The sequence below is a fragment of the Apteryx rowi genome, unplaced genomic scaffold (assembly GCF_003343035.1).
Source record: "Apteryx rowi isolate R43461 unplaced genomic scaffold, aptRow1 scaffold_56, whole genome shotgun sequence".
NCBI classification, from domain to species: domain Eukaryota; kingdom Metazoa; phylum Chordata; class Aves; order Apterygiformes; family Apterygidae; genus Apteryx; species Apteryx rowi.
The window spans coordinates 3,229,227-3,243,920 of NW_020450827.1; the positions used below are offsets into that span (position 1 = coordinate 3,229,227).

General features: G+C 44.0%; 1 protein-coding gene across 1 annotated transcript in view; it reads right to left on the minus strand.

Annotated features, from left to right (window-relative positions):
- The window catches only part of ANTXR1 (ANTXR cell adhesion molecule 1), a 109,734-nt gene that overhangs the window by 29,338 nt on the left and 65,702 nt on the right, over window positions 1-14,694 (minus strand). Inside the window, exon 14 of the mRNA XM_026081700.1 lies at window positions 8,236-8,277. Within this exon, the coding sequence (XP_025937485.1) occupies window positions 8,236-8,277 (42 nt within the window). The remainder of the gene's footprint in view (window positions 1-8,235; window positions 8,278-14,694) is intronic.

A 14,694-nucleotide genomic window follows, 5' to 3' on the forward strand; every position in this document is an offset into this window, starting at 1 on the left:
TGGCAGGGACTTACCCCTTTGCCATCCTTTCCCTTCCCTTATGCTTGTGATTAGGGAGGGAAGAGCTGTTGTTGTGATGGGTGTTCACTGACTCATAGCTCCCCATGCCAGAGGAATCCTCGATGACCCAGATAAATCATCATATTGTAGTTCAGATTTGACAGAATACAGAGAAAAGCAAGAAAGCAAGAAAGTCAAATTTGCTCCTGAGTTGTTAGAAAAATTCCCTTATGCGAAGGTGAATTAGGAACTACCCCAGTGTGAATGCCCAACAGGGAGAAGAGTTTTATGAGATGAGTTGGCCAAGTGTAATTAGGACAGAAAGGTCCAACGGAAAAGTTACAAGAATAGAATTAGCTCTTATAATAGGCTTCTGCCTCTGCTGGGGAGGCTGCCCATGGAAAGCTACGTGGTTTCGGTGGCTTTCTTGGGCTTACACCTGCAGAAAGTCTGGCTCTGCATGAAAAAGCAGACTTAAATTCTGGCCCTCTGTAAAAAATGAGATTTAAATTCTGTACAAAATTGAATGTGTTTTACATAGAGCAGGTAGAAACCTGTGGGACATCACCATACATAAGGTCAAGCATGTTCAGGATCCTGGCCTTCATTACGGCATTCAGATATGGCCCAATTAATTAAATCAAGGAAGTCTCCCTGAGTTTATTTAAAACGGGCCTGGCTAAAGTTCTAGTGAATATATTCTATATAACAACGTTGCACTGTTCCCAGTCCACATACACTCTGAACTATACAGTTCCTTTCTCTTTAATTTCTACAGTTCAGGCCATGAACTGGCAAAGCTGAAAAGCAGAGTTCATCAGAAACGTGAAGTATTTCCTGTGAAAAATGTGGAGAGAAATGAAAAATGGTCTCTCTCTTATTTTCTTTCTTTAATTTTTCACAGGGATTTGGCCAAACCCCAAAACTTAGGAGCTTTCCAAAACTGGAAAAGCCAAAAATACTTTGAAATTGAACTCCCCAGTAGGAAAACTGAAAAACTAGGAAGAAAAAATCCAAGACAAACTATGCTTTTCATGTCAAACAAGACCATTTTTGTAAAAAACAAAAACAAAAACTCTCATGAATTTGGCTGCAAAATTTGTCCCGATTTAAAGGAAAAGTGAACAATTGAGTCATAAATACAAGGTTTTTTCCTTCTTAGCTGACCTCTTTTTCTCTCTCTGGTTAGAGCTGCTGAGGCTCTTTGCTGCAACCTAAGAACTTAATATCTCTGCATGAAGTTTTCCATGAGGACTTTAAAAAAAATTGGAATCAAAGCCATCTAAATATTTTCCTTCAGCAATTCTCTTTCTTTCTTTCTCTTCAGCTTAGCATAGACTGGACTTCTCACAACAGGAAATGCCAGGGTTTAGGAAATCTTCCCCACAAGCCCTCAAAAGCCCTGCAAGTCATTTCAATCTAAGATAGGAGTTCCTCTGCCAGAACAACAACAGAAACAGCACACGCACAAAAAGACAGCAGTGGACACTTGAAAAACAAGGGAGTCACAAGCTTTCTTCAGGATGAGTCTGTTTATACGTTTTGAAGGGCACGGGAGGTTTTGCAATACAAGCAAGAAAAACACCAGTGATGTCCTACACACTTGGCAAATATGCTTACAACACACGTGAGTAGCTAAAATAAAGGAATTGGAAACATGGGGGTCAGGGTGAGGAGAGAGCAGGAAAAGGAGAAGGAAGAGGCATATAATCCACATCTCCAGCATCCAAGCTCACTGCCCCATTTGCAAGATCTGAGCCAAGAACATGGGGCTGAATTCTCATGTCCTGGCTCATTTTGGCCATATTATTCTACGCTTAACTACAATGGGGTTTTTGCCTGAGGAAGAACTGCATAAGAACTTCAGCTTTAACCCAGTAGCAGTATAAAAAACAGTACCAGAAAATTCAAGTGCATTTAAGGATGCTGGAAATTGACTGTACAGAACTTGGCATCTTTCCACCCCCAAAATCTGCTTTAGATGGAGCCAGAGTTTCTTTTAAAAAATAAGAAGCAGGACAGAGCTACATTTCAGAGTCAGAGATCCAGATTCATAACTGCTGGATTTCAGAAAACAAAGATCCGTGTTTATCTCAGAGTCCATGCCAGGCTCTGTATACTTTGACCCTGACCTGAGAGAACCTCATCTGTGGGGTAACACAAGGACAATTCAGGCTCCACTAGGGACATCTGAACCACTCAGGGTAAGGATTCAAACTAAATTTGGCCAGATATGAAAAAGTTTGGACAACTTACCCTTCTCTCCGCCCTGATAATTATTTTCACAGTTGCTTCTGCGCTGCCTGAATCTTGTCAGAATTTAGCTTTTATGGAGTGCTCTGCCTGCACAAAGCACTGTAAGACACTGGCTAGCCATTCCCCTGAGTAAGAGATGTTATCTCCCCTTTTTACAGCTGAGGGAACTTGGAGGTGAAATATGATGTGCTCACAGCCCTCGGCTCCCTCCTGATTCCCTTTCTTCCCCAAACTGGAGTTGTTTCCAAATTGCATGGCCACCTCTCAGATGCAGAAGCATCATAATGCCTTGAGGACACCTTGCTCAGTTCTCAAGAGACATCTTCTCCCTGCTTTGGCAGGTTCTGCTTATCATACAAGACTCTGCCAAGCTTTCAAATACTAGCTGCATAAACCTGCCTGGGTTAAAAGAAACAAGCCACACACAGCAGTCACATCACCCAGCGTGGGGTACAAAGACATTCAGATGCTAGAAAGCTAACCTTTTGCATTCAAGGCAATTTAGGCTGTCCTCAGCAAAGGGTTTTCAAGAAGTTACACCTACATAATTCCAATCATCCCAGAGGAGTTCTGCAAGAAGATGCCCTTGGTGTTTTTCATTTCTTTGCCTCTCACTGGTCTCAGCCTGCAAACTAATGTCAGAAAGCGCTCACAGACCACAAGAACATCTGAGGGAAGGCCCTTCTACACATGCTCTACTAAGGAACAGGCTGAAGAAAGAGCTCAGCCTCATAAGGCACCAGAAAATTCACGTACAAGTTCATCTTTGAGACACAAATACTTAGAAAACCAGGTCTCACTGGTCTCACTGATTGTGAAACTCCTAGTTTATTTATGGTACAGATTCTTAAAGATTCTGCCTGAGATTACATCCTCCATGTGCAAAGTGCTGCATGCGCACAATTAAGAGAGAACCCCTTGTTTTGATGGAGATGAAGGAGAAAGCATGTTGAGATGTTCCCACTCTACGGCTCAAACACCAAGCTGCACAAAAATCAAATAATGTGTCCAAGGTCACCCAGGAAATCCTGCTGCAGAACGAAATACTTCAGGTCGCTGGATTTATACCCCCAGCTCCCAGGTTGCCTTTGCAGGGACTGTACTGCTGGAGATGATCATGTCTGAACTATGATTTTACAGTGGAGGTTGCTGCCCCATGGAGTCTTGTAGCACATAAGTGCTTCTTACAAGGTCAAGGGGATTAACCTTGGTGCTCTCTTTCTAACTCTGAGGGTGAAAAACACCCAGCTGTTCACTGCCTCTACGCTAATGGAGTTTGCTGTGCTGGGACTGCCTAGACATTTTGTACTAAATTTGGCTATTAAGTCTGCATCTTCACGGCGCAAGACCTACACCTCATCTGTTCCCAATAACATCCCAATTCTTTTTCTCTTAAATGCCTGTCTCTTGAAAGGTTCCTTTTCTCTTCCTCCCAGATTTCTGCAACTCATGGTAAAAGGGGAGTAAAGGGGAAGGAAAAGTGCTGGCCTACCACTGTGACCTGGCTTTATTTCAGGAATAACAGAATACATATCCTGCCTTGGTGTCTACAAAAAATTCAGATTAGACCCTTGCTCTAGAGTTTATTTTGCTATCCCCCCAGCAAGGCTTTTCAGGAAGAGAGAGGAAAACGATCTGGAAAAGATTAATAAACACTGATAAATGAGGGTGCCAGAGGCTCCCAGAGCAGATGAACCGCTGTCAGTCATTCTTTGGCTTCATGAATGTGCAGTTGTGTGCCTAGGAGAAAAAGATTAGCTTGCAAGAGAATCGAACTGGTTCAAGCTGAACAAAAGGTTTCATCTTCTGGCTTATTAATAGCTGCCATGTAGCGAGTTAAATTCCACCTTTTCATGCTGGCTTCCTATAACAGTGATAATCACCATCAGCACCTCATGACTGTGTTGCTGAATGGTCCTTTCTCTCCAGGACTTTCTTGTGTGTGCTTGCTTTGGTGTCTGTGGGTAACATGACAACAGACATGAGGATTATCTAATTACAGGCTGGTTGGTGGCTTGGCCTTGGTGCCATGTTAGGGGTGACTGCGGAGCTCGGGTGATAGAGCAGCATGGAAAAAGCAGGTCTGAACGATGAGGAAAGAGGGCATGCTCTGGTCATCTGGTAGGTTTCCTGCCTGGTTTTGCCAGGCTGCAGGGCACTTTGTGTCCCTGAATCCCTTTTGCAGGAGAAAGGGCTGCAATGACAGAAAATGAAGCTACAGCAGTATATTTTAACATTGCCTTGGTCTCTGCTTATGGAGCAGGGAAGCAATGAGAAGACAGGGGGGATGTTCTGGAGTGCTCCGGTTTACACACTCTCTGACTGCAGTCACAGCCTGTGGAACAGACTCGTAGCAGATCTTTGGCATGGGTCAGGTAGTGGATAGGAATAGCTGCAAGCTGCAAAGAGCCCTCCAAAGTGTCTTTTTTTTGATGTAGAAGAAGGGTTGAGAACCAGCTTCAGCCTTTTGGTAAACTCCTGGTCTGAGCTGAATAAGAGTTGTTCCAATAAGCTCAGCCTGAAGGTGATGGACACGTGAATCAAAACAGCTGTGTCTTCCTCCAGCAGGGCTAGAAAGAGCCTTCCTGTGCACTGGAGGTAGAAGAATGTGGTTTTGCTCCACCATCAATGAGTCAATCACAGGCCAGAAAGGTGCTCGCTGGCTCCTCAAGGCATTCACCTCTTCCGATTGGCATTAACTTGATCTTTCCTGGCTGTAAGTAAAACCATCTGTCCTTCATCCAGGCTTAACCTCCTCCAGTGTTCTGTGTCGTCTAAGGAGCATAGCAGTAAGTTGACAATATTCGCGATTTCTGACTGAATTAATTGGAAGTTTCTGGCCAATAACGATTTCCTTCACCAACAGCGAGTGTGTCTCCAGTACGTCTCAAAAGGCCTTTAAAGTAGAGTTCAATAAAACCTTTGGCGAGTTCCTGGCAGCAGTGCTGCTTTCCCTTCATTGTTACAGTATAACGCATTCTCCTTGCAACGCAAAGATATATGGGCCTCAGCTCCTAATTCTGCTGATGCAAGAATTCCTCTCGTCTTATTTTTGCCAAGATTTTTGAGAGAAGAAAAAAATCTTACTGTAACTGTAATGCTGCTGCTTAAGGGATTAGCACTCTTTCATACTGGAGTCGAACAGTTACTAGGTTTTCAGCAGTGGGGAAAGCTAACTACAACACGTAAAAAAAGGGATTGCAGAAAATCCAGTCCATTTTCTATTTGCTTTTAGCAAAGTAGAAAATGTGGAATATCCAATCCTCTGTGAAAGCATCATATTACTGCCAGTCCCATTCTCTGGATCAGACTCTATAATAGTAAATGGGACCAATGAAATGCATCTTTTTAGAGCTTCTGCCATTTTTTCCACTAGTGAGAAGCTCTTTTGTCTGGGAAAAAATGCAAAGTGCAAGTTACAGCCTCAAGTCCTATTCATTTTTGAACCAGAGAGAAGCTGCGCACTTCTGAATTTTAAAGAATTTATGTTAGTTGGATCTGAAGAACTTTGGAGTGACTTCCTATCTACAGTAGCTGTCAGTACACTGCTCTGATGCTTCATGGTTTCTAAAATAGTACAAACTGCATTTTTAAGGCCCTTTTGGCTTTTAATTCTATAGGGTGGTTCTAGGGTAACTGAGTACTTAGCAGCTGAGCTTAGAGGACAGGCTCTGGTGGAAAGTACATGTCAAATTATGTGTATCTACTATCAGACTAGTCCTTACAATGTCGGCACATTGTTGTAACCAAAGCCATCCAACCCAGGGTCCTGAAACAGTAAGAGTATTAGCCCAAGTATTACGTAGACCTTGCCTTGTATTAGTGGGGAAGCAGGTAAGCTACAGATCCAAGATTAATGCAATTTTTCAGGCACTGTGCAGTGCCCAAACAGCAAGCAGACTGACACGCTGCTTCTATACAAAGAGGATTTGCCCTACGTTCTCCAGAGTACAAGACCAGGACAGTTTAAAATAAAAGACCAGTGGCAAACATATCACTCAAGAAAAGGTCTGAAACAGACAGATGAATAGCGGACCATTCCTTCCAAAGAGCTCCACGGACTCTTCCTCGCCATCAGAATCAGGGCTCAGAGAAACTGTAACATGTCCAGAGAAACTATTACACCAGTTTAACCAAACTGAACCTGAGGCAAATACAACTGGTCTGCTGCAACTGGTCTGCTGTAACCGGTCTATTCTGCAGCAAATGGTCTGCTTTTGCAGCACTTACTGGTTTAAGAAAAGGCCTCCCTTGTATGTGAAGCATGCCTTCCCCCTGAGCAGAGATGTAATTTCCCCTTCCATTCTTTTGCCACAGAGCCAGCATTCCAGAATGATGCATTTTAATTAATTTCAGCAATTGAATCCCTTGGCTCGGAGGCATGTGTGATGCAGAACAGAGCATGTGCAATTTTAGGTTAATATTTTCCTTTGCATTCAGAGGATACAAGCTGACAAAACCAGTGGATTTATTTACAGCCCAAACAACAGAAATGGCTACTTAGGAAAATGGTCAGACGCCTGCATATAGAGGTGTAGGTTGATATGTCATTCAGAGCGATGGGTGCCTTCAGCAGTGCATGGATCCAAATGCAAATCTTCCTGGGGTGCAGGAATTTTCGGATTTGGGGTTTTGCCTCAGGTCTGTTTTAAAGGGGACAAGTGCCACCAAGATGGATGTTCCAGTACCGGCCTCAGCTCCAGCTGCCCTGAACTATTTCATTGTGCTCAGTGCAGGCAGAAGCTAGGTTGGATTCCACCTTGGTAACACTGCAGAGCACTGAGCTTTAATGGCCTCTGCCTTGGCACAGAGCACACCCACTGAGCCAGATTTTATGGAGAGCAGGGAGAGGTTCCGTTCAGCAAACTTTCACTTGCAAGCTGGAGCAGGCAATGAATTTCTCTCCAGAGGCAAAAAGCAAAGGGAACTAACCAACCACATCACTCCGAGCATGGATCTAAGTCTTCTCTCACTTACATAGTTAGGAGGAACTCATCCAAACCCCAGTGAAGTCAATGGAAAAACTCCCATTGACTTCAATGTGCTCTGGACGCAGCCCAGTGACTTTTCAATGAAATCCCATGTGCAAAACGGTGTAAGCAAAAGAAGAGATTCTCTGTGTGCTGAAAGCAGGAGGTTATAAAAAGGGGTAGATAAAAAATTGGGCATATTTCTAGGGAGAATCTACTCATCAAGTAACAGTGACAGCTTTAAACCAGTTAGTTGCTGGATGCATCTAGAAAGAATGAGCAGAATTAAGTTGAAGGTTTTAATGTTGCTTTCTTGTTTCCCTCCATTAAAACTTTCTCTGCCAGTGCAACTCTTCCCCTGTTCAGATGGTTATATCAGGCTTTACATCTGTTCAGAATCTGGGCTGCTGTCTTCAGACCCAATTGCAAAGATTGAGGGCTGCTGTGCTCTGCCTTTGCTCATAGCAGTGAAGTCCAGAGATCAGTGTTGTGAGTTAGCACTCAGCTGTCAAGAGTGATTATGTAGGCTAAAACACCAAAATCATTACCGTGCCATACCAGGAAGGCAGTTAAACATATGTTTAGGTTCCATTAACTTCAAAGTTAAACGTATGCTTAAGAGTTGTCCTGTCTGTGAATCAGAGTCTGTAGTACTGTTCCGACCAAGCCAAAGAAACATCTGCCTCTGTCCTCCTTCCCTCCCTGCTCCCTGGAGATACTGTATGCATGGATCTACAATCACTCTTAAATAAATAAAAGACAGATCTGTAGCTCATGCCTGGCTAAAAGCAAAGGGACCAGAGTGAAGCACACATGGCAGACATCAGATAGAAAGTCCCTGGTTTAGCTAAACTGCTATTGGGTTTAGGGGCACAGAGCCGAGCACAAACACTTAACTTCCTGCTGTGGTCTATATTCTGCCATGCAGCAGAAACACGACCTCTTGTGAGAAAGCTGAACAAAACCTCGTCCTAAACACTGCGGAAATCAGGTTGTCAGTGTCACTTACCTCGCTGTCTTCTGCAGGAGGCGGTGGGGGCTCTTTGATGATCTAGAAGGATAGAAGAGAAACAGAATGGTAAATCCATACTTTGTTCTTTAGCACGATGCAAATGTCACTTAAACAAAGGGGGATATGCTGCTCTGAGCATCTCTGAACTTAGCTATGATACTGCGTGATTACAGGGTGCCTGTGTGTGCCACTGGCATCAGGGTCACTGAGAGCGAGGGGGAAACAGGAGGCATGTCAAAGGCCTGCTGTACAGACTTTCCTAATTACAGCTCTGGACTCATGTTGCTCTTTATGTGATCCCTGCTCTGTGTGAGGTCACAGCAAATTCAAAGAAATGTCTCCTTGTTTCTCCAGCTTCCCAATCCCAGTGGGAGCAATAGTCAGTGCCAGCCCTAAGCAACACTGATAGCAATCACTGTTTTACCTGAATGACCATGCTAAAATCAGCATCTCATTCTACCAGACACTGCATATGCGTATAGTTCCTGCCTCAAATAATTTACAGCCTAAACAGACAAAGATTGGAAAGAGAAATCAAGGTGAAATGAAATGCCCTGGAAGCACTGTAAAGCAGTAACAACCCCCCAGCCTCCTGTTTCCCAGGCCAATACTTCATTGCAGAATGCCATGCCACCTCATGCCGTCGTGAAAAATACTTTTCACACTGTCAGGCTAATATATTCCACTCTCATAAGCTTTTTAAAAAAGATATATATATATATACACACACGTACATATGCATTTGAGGCTCTCCCAGCATTTCTAACTAATAAAGCAGTCAGGGTGAGGTCTTAGACTGGTCCAGGATATTCTCCATAGAAACAATTTAAGTTTATGTGGGCGTGAGGCTATTATTTCATGCAAAAAGTTTGCATTTGAGGCTCAGCAGGCAGTTGGCTATTATCACAGCCCTCCACTCCAAGAGCAACAGAAAGCCTTCCAAAGGGAAGGCAGTTGCATACAGGCACGTCAAACATTTCTCCCCTACACCAGATGCACCCCTGGTGTAAAGCTATTGCAGTCAAAAGACTGAATCCAGCCAGTCACGTCAATATGACTGCCCCAGGGATGGATTTTCTCCGGGAGATTTAAGTCTATCTGGAAGAAGAAGTTCCTCCTTTACACAGAAGGCAATGAGTCAGATGCTATCAGGGTGCTGAGTGCCTCTGGAGACATAGTGAGTATCCCCAGCCCCTCTCAGGACTGGGTCCTAGGTGTAGAGGCTGCCTAGGCATGGGGTGCAGATGTGTAGGCCTAAAAATTGCCCTTCAAAAAAAACCACAGTCTAAAACAATAACAGCTTGGTTGTTTAAACGCAGAAAGAGAAAATGACAGTCACATAAAGGCCCTGAAGACATAAATATTTACAACAATTCCTCTCACTCGTGTTTTTCCTTCTCTGATGAGCTCACTGTTTTTATTTTCTTCTGCAAACCCCGAGTCATGCAATGTGGCCATTAATGAAGAGCATGTGCCCTTGGCTGGGGAGGAGACAGGGGCTGGCTCAGTCTTTTGTTTATATCTCAGTTTGGAGCAATGGTGGCTGTAGACCTCTGTCTCTACCTGTACCTGGCCAGCAGGGCTCCTGGGGGCCTACAGTGTCCTTGGAGAACCTCTGTTAAAGAGCCTGCATGCATTAGGAATCAAAATCAAGTTTTTGTTTATACGCACAGAAGCACAAAGCATATGGGGAAGCACGGAACGACATTTGAGGAGCGCACTATGTGCACCCACTGCCCTGTGCCCAACAACCCTCATTCTGATGCAGCAGAACTGTGGGCCAGGCCGTGGCTGTAAAGCCCCTGACCACGCTATGGAAGAAGGAGGGGTGACGTCCCAAGAGGAGCTCAGGCTGACAAGCAGAGCTGGTGAGTGTCTGATACAGCATCCCTCTCCCTGCCTATCCCTGGGATCCCTAGGCTGTGCTTTCAGCTCTGGGGGATCCTGGCTGTCTCCCTGAGGAATCAGCCAAGTTCCTGGCTACCAGGCGTGCACCACTGGGCCCGCACAGAAACCACATGGCCTCAAGAGGGACTAAGACTCCCCCCTCCAAGACACACTCTTCCTTCTTCCCTGCATTCACCTCCAAAAGTACAGTTTTCCTTCCCCTGAGCTATTCCAGGGCAGGGCTGTTGGGCGATCTGAGCCTACACTGGCAGTAGTGCAGAGCAGATTGTGAAGCAGGACATGGAAATCAGCTTGGCTTCCACAGACAGCTCTGCCTTGTCTTGTGGTTAAACTCCGGTGGCAGCGTACCGCCCTGTACCATGGTATGTTGCTGTATCATTTACGGAGCATGCAGCATTTCATTTGGTGGCATCCTGCACTGTCGCCAGTGAATAATCCTGCTTGTTCCTCCAGCATTTTTCCATGATGTGTTTATTTTTTCAGTTGCACACTGCTGTTGCACAAGTTGCATGCTGACTATATTCTGTTTTCTCTGTGCATTACTGGGATGTGCTGACTGCGTTTGCACTGCAGTGCAAATTGCTGTGTTCTGTGGGGGTTTCACTGTAAATTCTCTGCATGTTAGTTGCGTATTTGTTGCTATAGACTTAATGCTGTTGATTAAGTGCATTCTCCTATCGCATTGATCTGAAGCCAGAAAATTATAAGAAAGAAGAGGAAATAGGTGAAACAAATGAGACTTGATTGCTAGGCAGACTTACAAAGACCAGAGATATATCCACTCAGTCATCCCAACTAGCACAAGTACACATGGTATAGAAAGCAAAACATGGAAAAAATCCTGGAAAACATGTTGCAACAGACTGATCTTTTGCCATCTCTGCTGGCCCTGCAAGTCCTTCTGCAGGATGCCATCCTGGCAGCATAAGGCATTGAATTATCTCGGAGAGAGGAAAAGCCCTCTAGGATCTAACCCTGTTCAGCGTCCCGGGCACGTTTAGCACAGCTTCACACATATACCCTCTATATATCTTCGTGTCCATTTGCCTGGCCTTCCATTGCTCAGCACTTTCTAATGTCCCACATGCTCAGGGTGTTTTGAGTACCCAAAAGCTATCCAGCTTGTTTGGCTCAGAGCGTTAAACTAACTGCCTTGGTGAAAGACTTCAGCTTTGGGTGGGTGAAAAGTGGTCTGCATCAAACAGAGTACTGCTTTCTGGAGAGGAAATTGTGAGTTATCAGCATGGTTCACTCAAAGTGGTGCTCCTTGTTTTAAGAACATGGAGACAACAGTCTCTTACGCATGTTTCTTGACATGATAAATACTCACACAGCACATACAAAGTACCAAAATACACAGAAAACCTTTCTAGCCACATTGCAGATATGTTTTAGTTACTGGCCACCGTGATGGGCGACACTGTAGCAGACCTCCTTTTGAGTCAAAATCCCTAATCCAAACCCACCAGATGATGAGAAATTTCAGGTATCTGATCAAAACATGCCCTACTGGAAGCGGCCTTATTCCCTCCTCTGATATTATTCTGGTGTAACATCATGGATTTCAGTGGAGTTTCTCTTGATTTGCATTGGCATGAAACATCAGGATAATCTGGCCAACATACTTGGCCCAGTTAAGGATTCAGACACAACTTCTTAGCCAATATCACTGGAAACTCTTGAGATTACAGACTTGGAAATGAAGAGATGGGTGTGATTTCCATGTATTTGTGTTCTTTCTTGCAACACACACACGCACGCACGCACACACACAAACCCCAATTTCTATGAACAGATCAAGTTTTCTCTACTACATGCCAAGAGGAAGAAAAAGTGATTACTTCCACTTTTAAGTGCTAATTACTTCTAACAGCAACCGAACACCCCATAAGTTCACAACACAGTTTGGACAGTTCTGGAGATGCTGAGAGTTTGGTTGTCTCTGCCTCTGAGCCTGTCAGAACTTTGGAAGTTCAAGTCATACACAAAACACATCTTCCGTCTTGCCGCCCAGGTTTGGAAAGGCTTTTGATCTATAAACAGTACATATCCTTTCTTTCTCCGTTTTGGATCCTTGTATTTACAGCTGTGCCTGCACATGGGACCCTCATTCTGGCATACTCAGAGCAGTGAAGTGAATGGGATTTTTGTCCAATCACACACAAGCGAGCAAAACAAATGCTAAGTAGGAACAACAAGATCTCAGAGCCAAAAGACAGTGCCTTGCTCCTGCTCATTTTTCAGAAACAATTACTCAAGTGCAAGAAAGAAAATGCCATGGCAGGGAACCCAGTGAAGATTCAGCCTGTACTGGCACAGAAGGTTTGAGTCCACCACATTTTGTTCTGGGCTGCGGCTCTTGCCTTCCCTCTGCCTCACCAGATGACACATGGACCTGCTGAATGCAATCAGCTGGGAGCACGCTTGGCCAAGCAAAATGCTTAGCTTAGTTTAGCTTGGCAAAGCCAAAATGTTTGTTCGTGTGTGCTGCAATTGTTTTGATAACCCCAAGCCGTTTTTGTTATTGCTGCTGCGACTGTATCTCCTGCCCCTATGTTTGCAAGAAGGAAATTATGATCATTCATCGACCACATTTGCTTGCTAGGTGAGGGATACTGAAGGGTTTCTGCATCGTTGTTGTGCTATAAAAAAAGCTTACAATACGGCCACTTGTTTTTAAGTAGTAAAGGACTGTGGGATGGAGCGGTTCTATCACCCTTCATCAAAGACCTCAACATGCATGCAACTGACACAGGTCCCTGTTAGCTGACACGCCTTGATGTCACACATGCACAGAGGAGCAGCTGTTTCTCCTGAATGACCCAGTGTAAAAGCAGAGCAATACTATTAGCCACCTCCTGGAAGCTTAAAAGTGCTGGAGAGGACTGGTTTTCTGCTGCCCTGCAATTTCTGTAGCCATTCAGGCATAAGCAAAGAGAGTACATGTTGAATCCAAATTTTGTATACTCCAGGAATGTGTCTAGAATGTTTTCCATCTTGGGAGAGTAGAAAACTCCACCAGTTTGCAGTGTCCAGCAAACACATACTCAGAAATTTTCCCTGGAGTTTTATATGATAAATAGGGGCAACGTGTTCCTTGTCAGTGAAATGTATCTGCTTTAAGACGGAACAGAACATCAGTTAAAATGAGGGCCATGCACAAAAACAGTGCAAAATTAGATATAAAGAACTCTGCCTCTAACTGGAACTAAATCTTGGGAAGGGAGGATGCAGCTGATCTAGAATTTGTCCTAATTTACATCCACTCTTTTGGAAATTATGTAACATGTATTTTCACTACGTAATAAGCAGGATTTTTTATAGCATTTACTTTGACACACTAGTGAAAAAACAGAAGTTAAAGATGCTTACAGGTAAGCAGGAAAAAGCATCAGGGAAACACGCTGTAATTTTGCCTTAGTGCATTAGAAAGCACAAATCTGGAGCCATAAAAACTACCGTATCTGAATAGACCAAAATCCGTAAGGTCAGCATCTTTCACTGACAGTGGCTGGTGCTAAGGGAGTAAGTATAAGAACCGGACAAGTACAGGGGGATCTTCTCTCACCCTTTGGGAATTAGCAGCTCTGTGACCAAAACCAAAGCCAACCCTTCTCATTCCTAGAAACTAATGGATCTACTCTCTGTGAATCTGACCCATCCATTTTTAGACTTATTTATATTTATAGTTTTGACCTCCTCTAAGTCCTGTGGCTGAAAGTTTCATGGTTTATTTATGAGTTGGGTAACAAAACATTTCCTTTTTATTTGTTTCCTATCTTCTGTGTGTTTAAGCACCCATTAATTCCTTGGAAATTTGGTCTACAGTTCACAGTTTCTAGTACAAGCAGGAGCCTATCCCTATTCTTTATCTGCAGTACAATACATCCTTCTTCCTAAACCTACTAGTAAGGGGTAAATGAAGTCCAACATGAAAGCTAGCTCATACTTTTCAACTAACGTCTCTTGTTGACATAGAAGCAGACACAGGAATCAATTTCTATGTAACAAAACTACCAAGAAGGAGAGACAAGGCTGCTTCAGACCTAAGATTTCAAGCTGACATGCACAAACAACATTCAGTACAGATAGTCGCACATGTCAAAATCTACTTTCAGGATCCTTGCTAACTTGTTTAAAGGCAGCCAGGTACAGAGCATTATATCTGTATCTAAACTATCCTGACTTGACTGACAGGGTGGCTGAGAGGGGTGGAGAACTGCTGCAAATACTCTGGATGATTAATAAGACTTTATCCTCCTACTGCCCTTTGTGCACAGCAGCTGCTGTACATCCCTTAGCTGAAGGGCTGTGTTTTCTTTAAACAAAGTCAAGTTCTGTTGTTATTTATGCTAGTTTGAATCTACAGTAACAGTGTTGCCTCCAATTACTCTGGATTGACTGGTATAAATGAGGGCACTCAATCAGTGGCAGCGCGCGTGGACTCGGAGCTTGGATGCTGCATACCAGGTTAACTCCACTAACTTCGGCGGAACTGCACCACGTTACAGTAGGCGAGTGTTTGGCTCAATAGCTCAGCTGCTAACC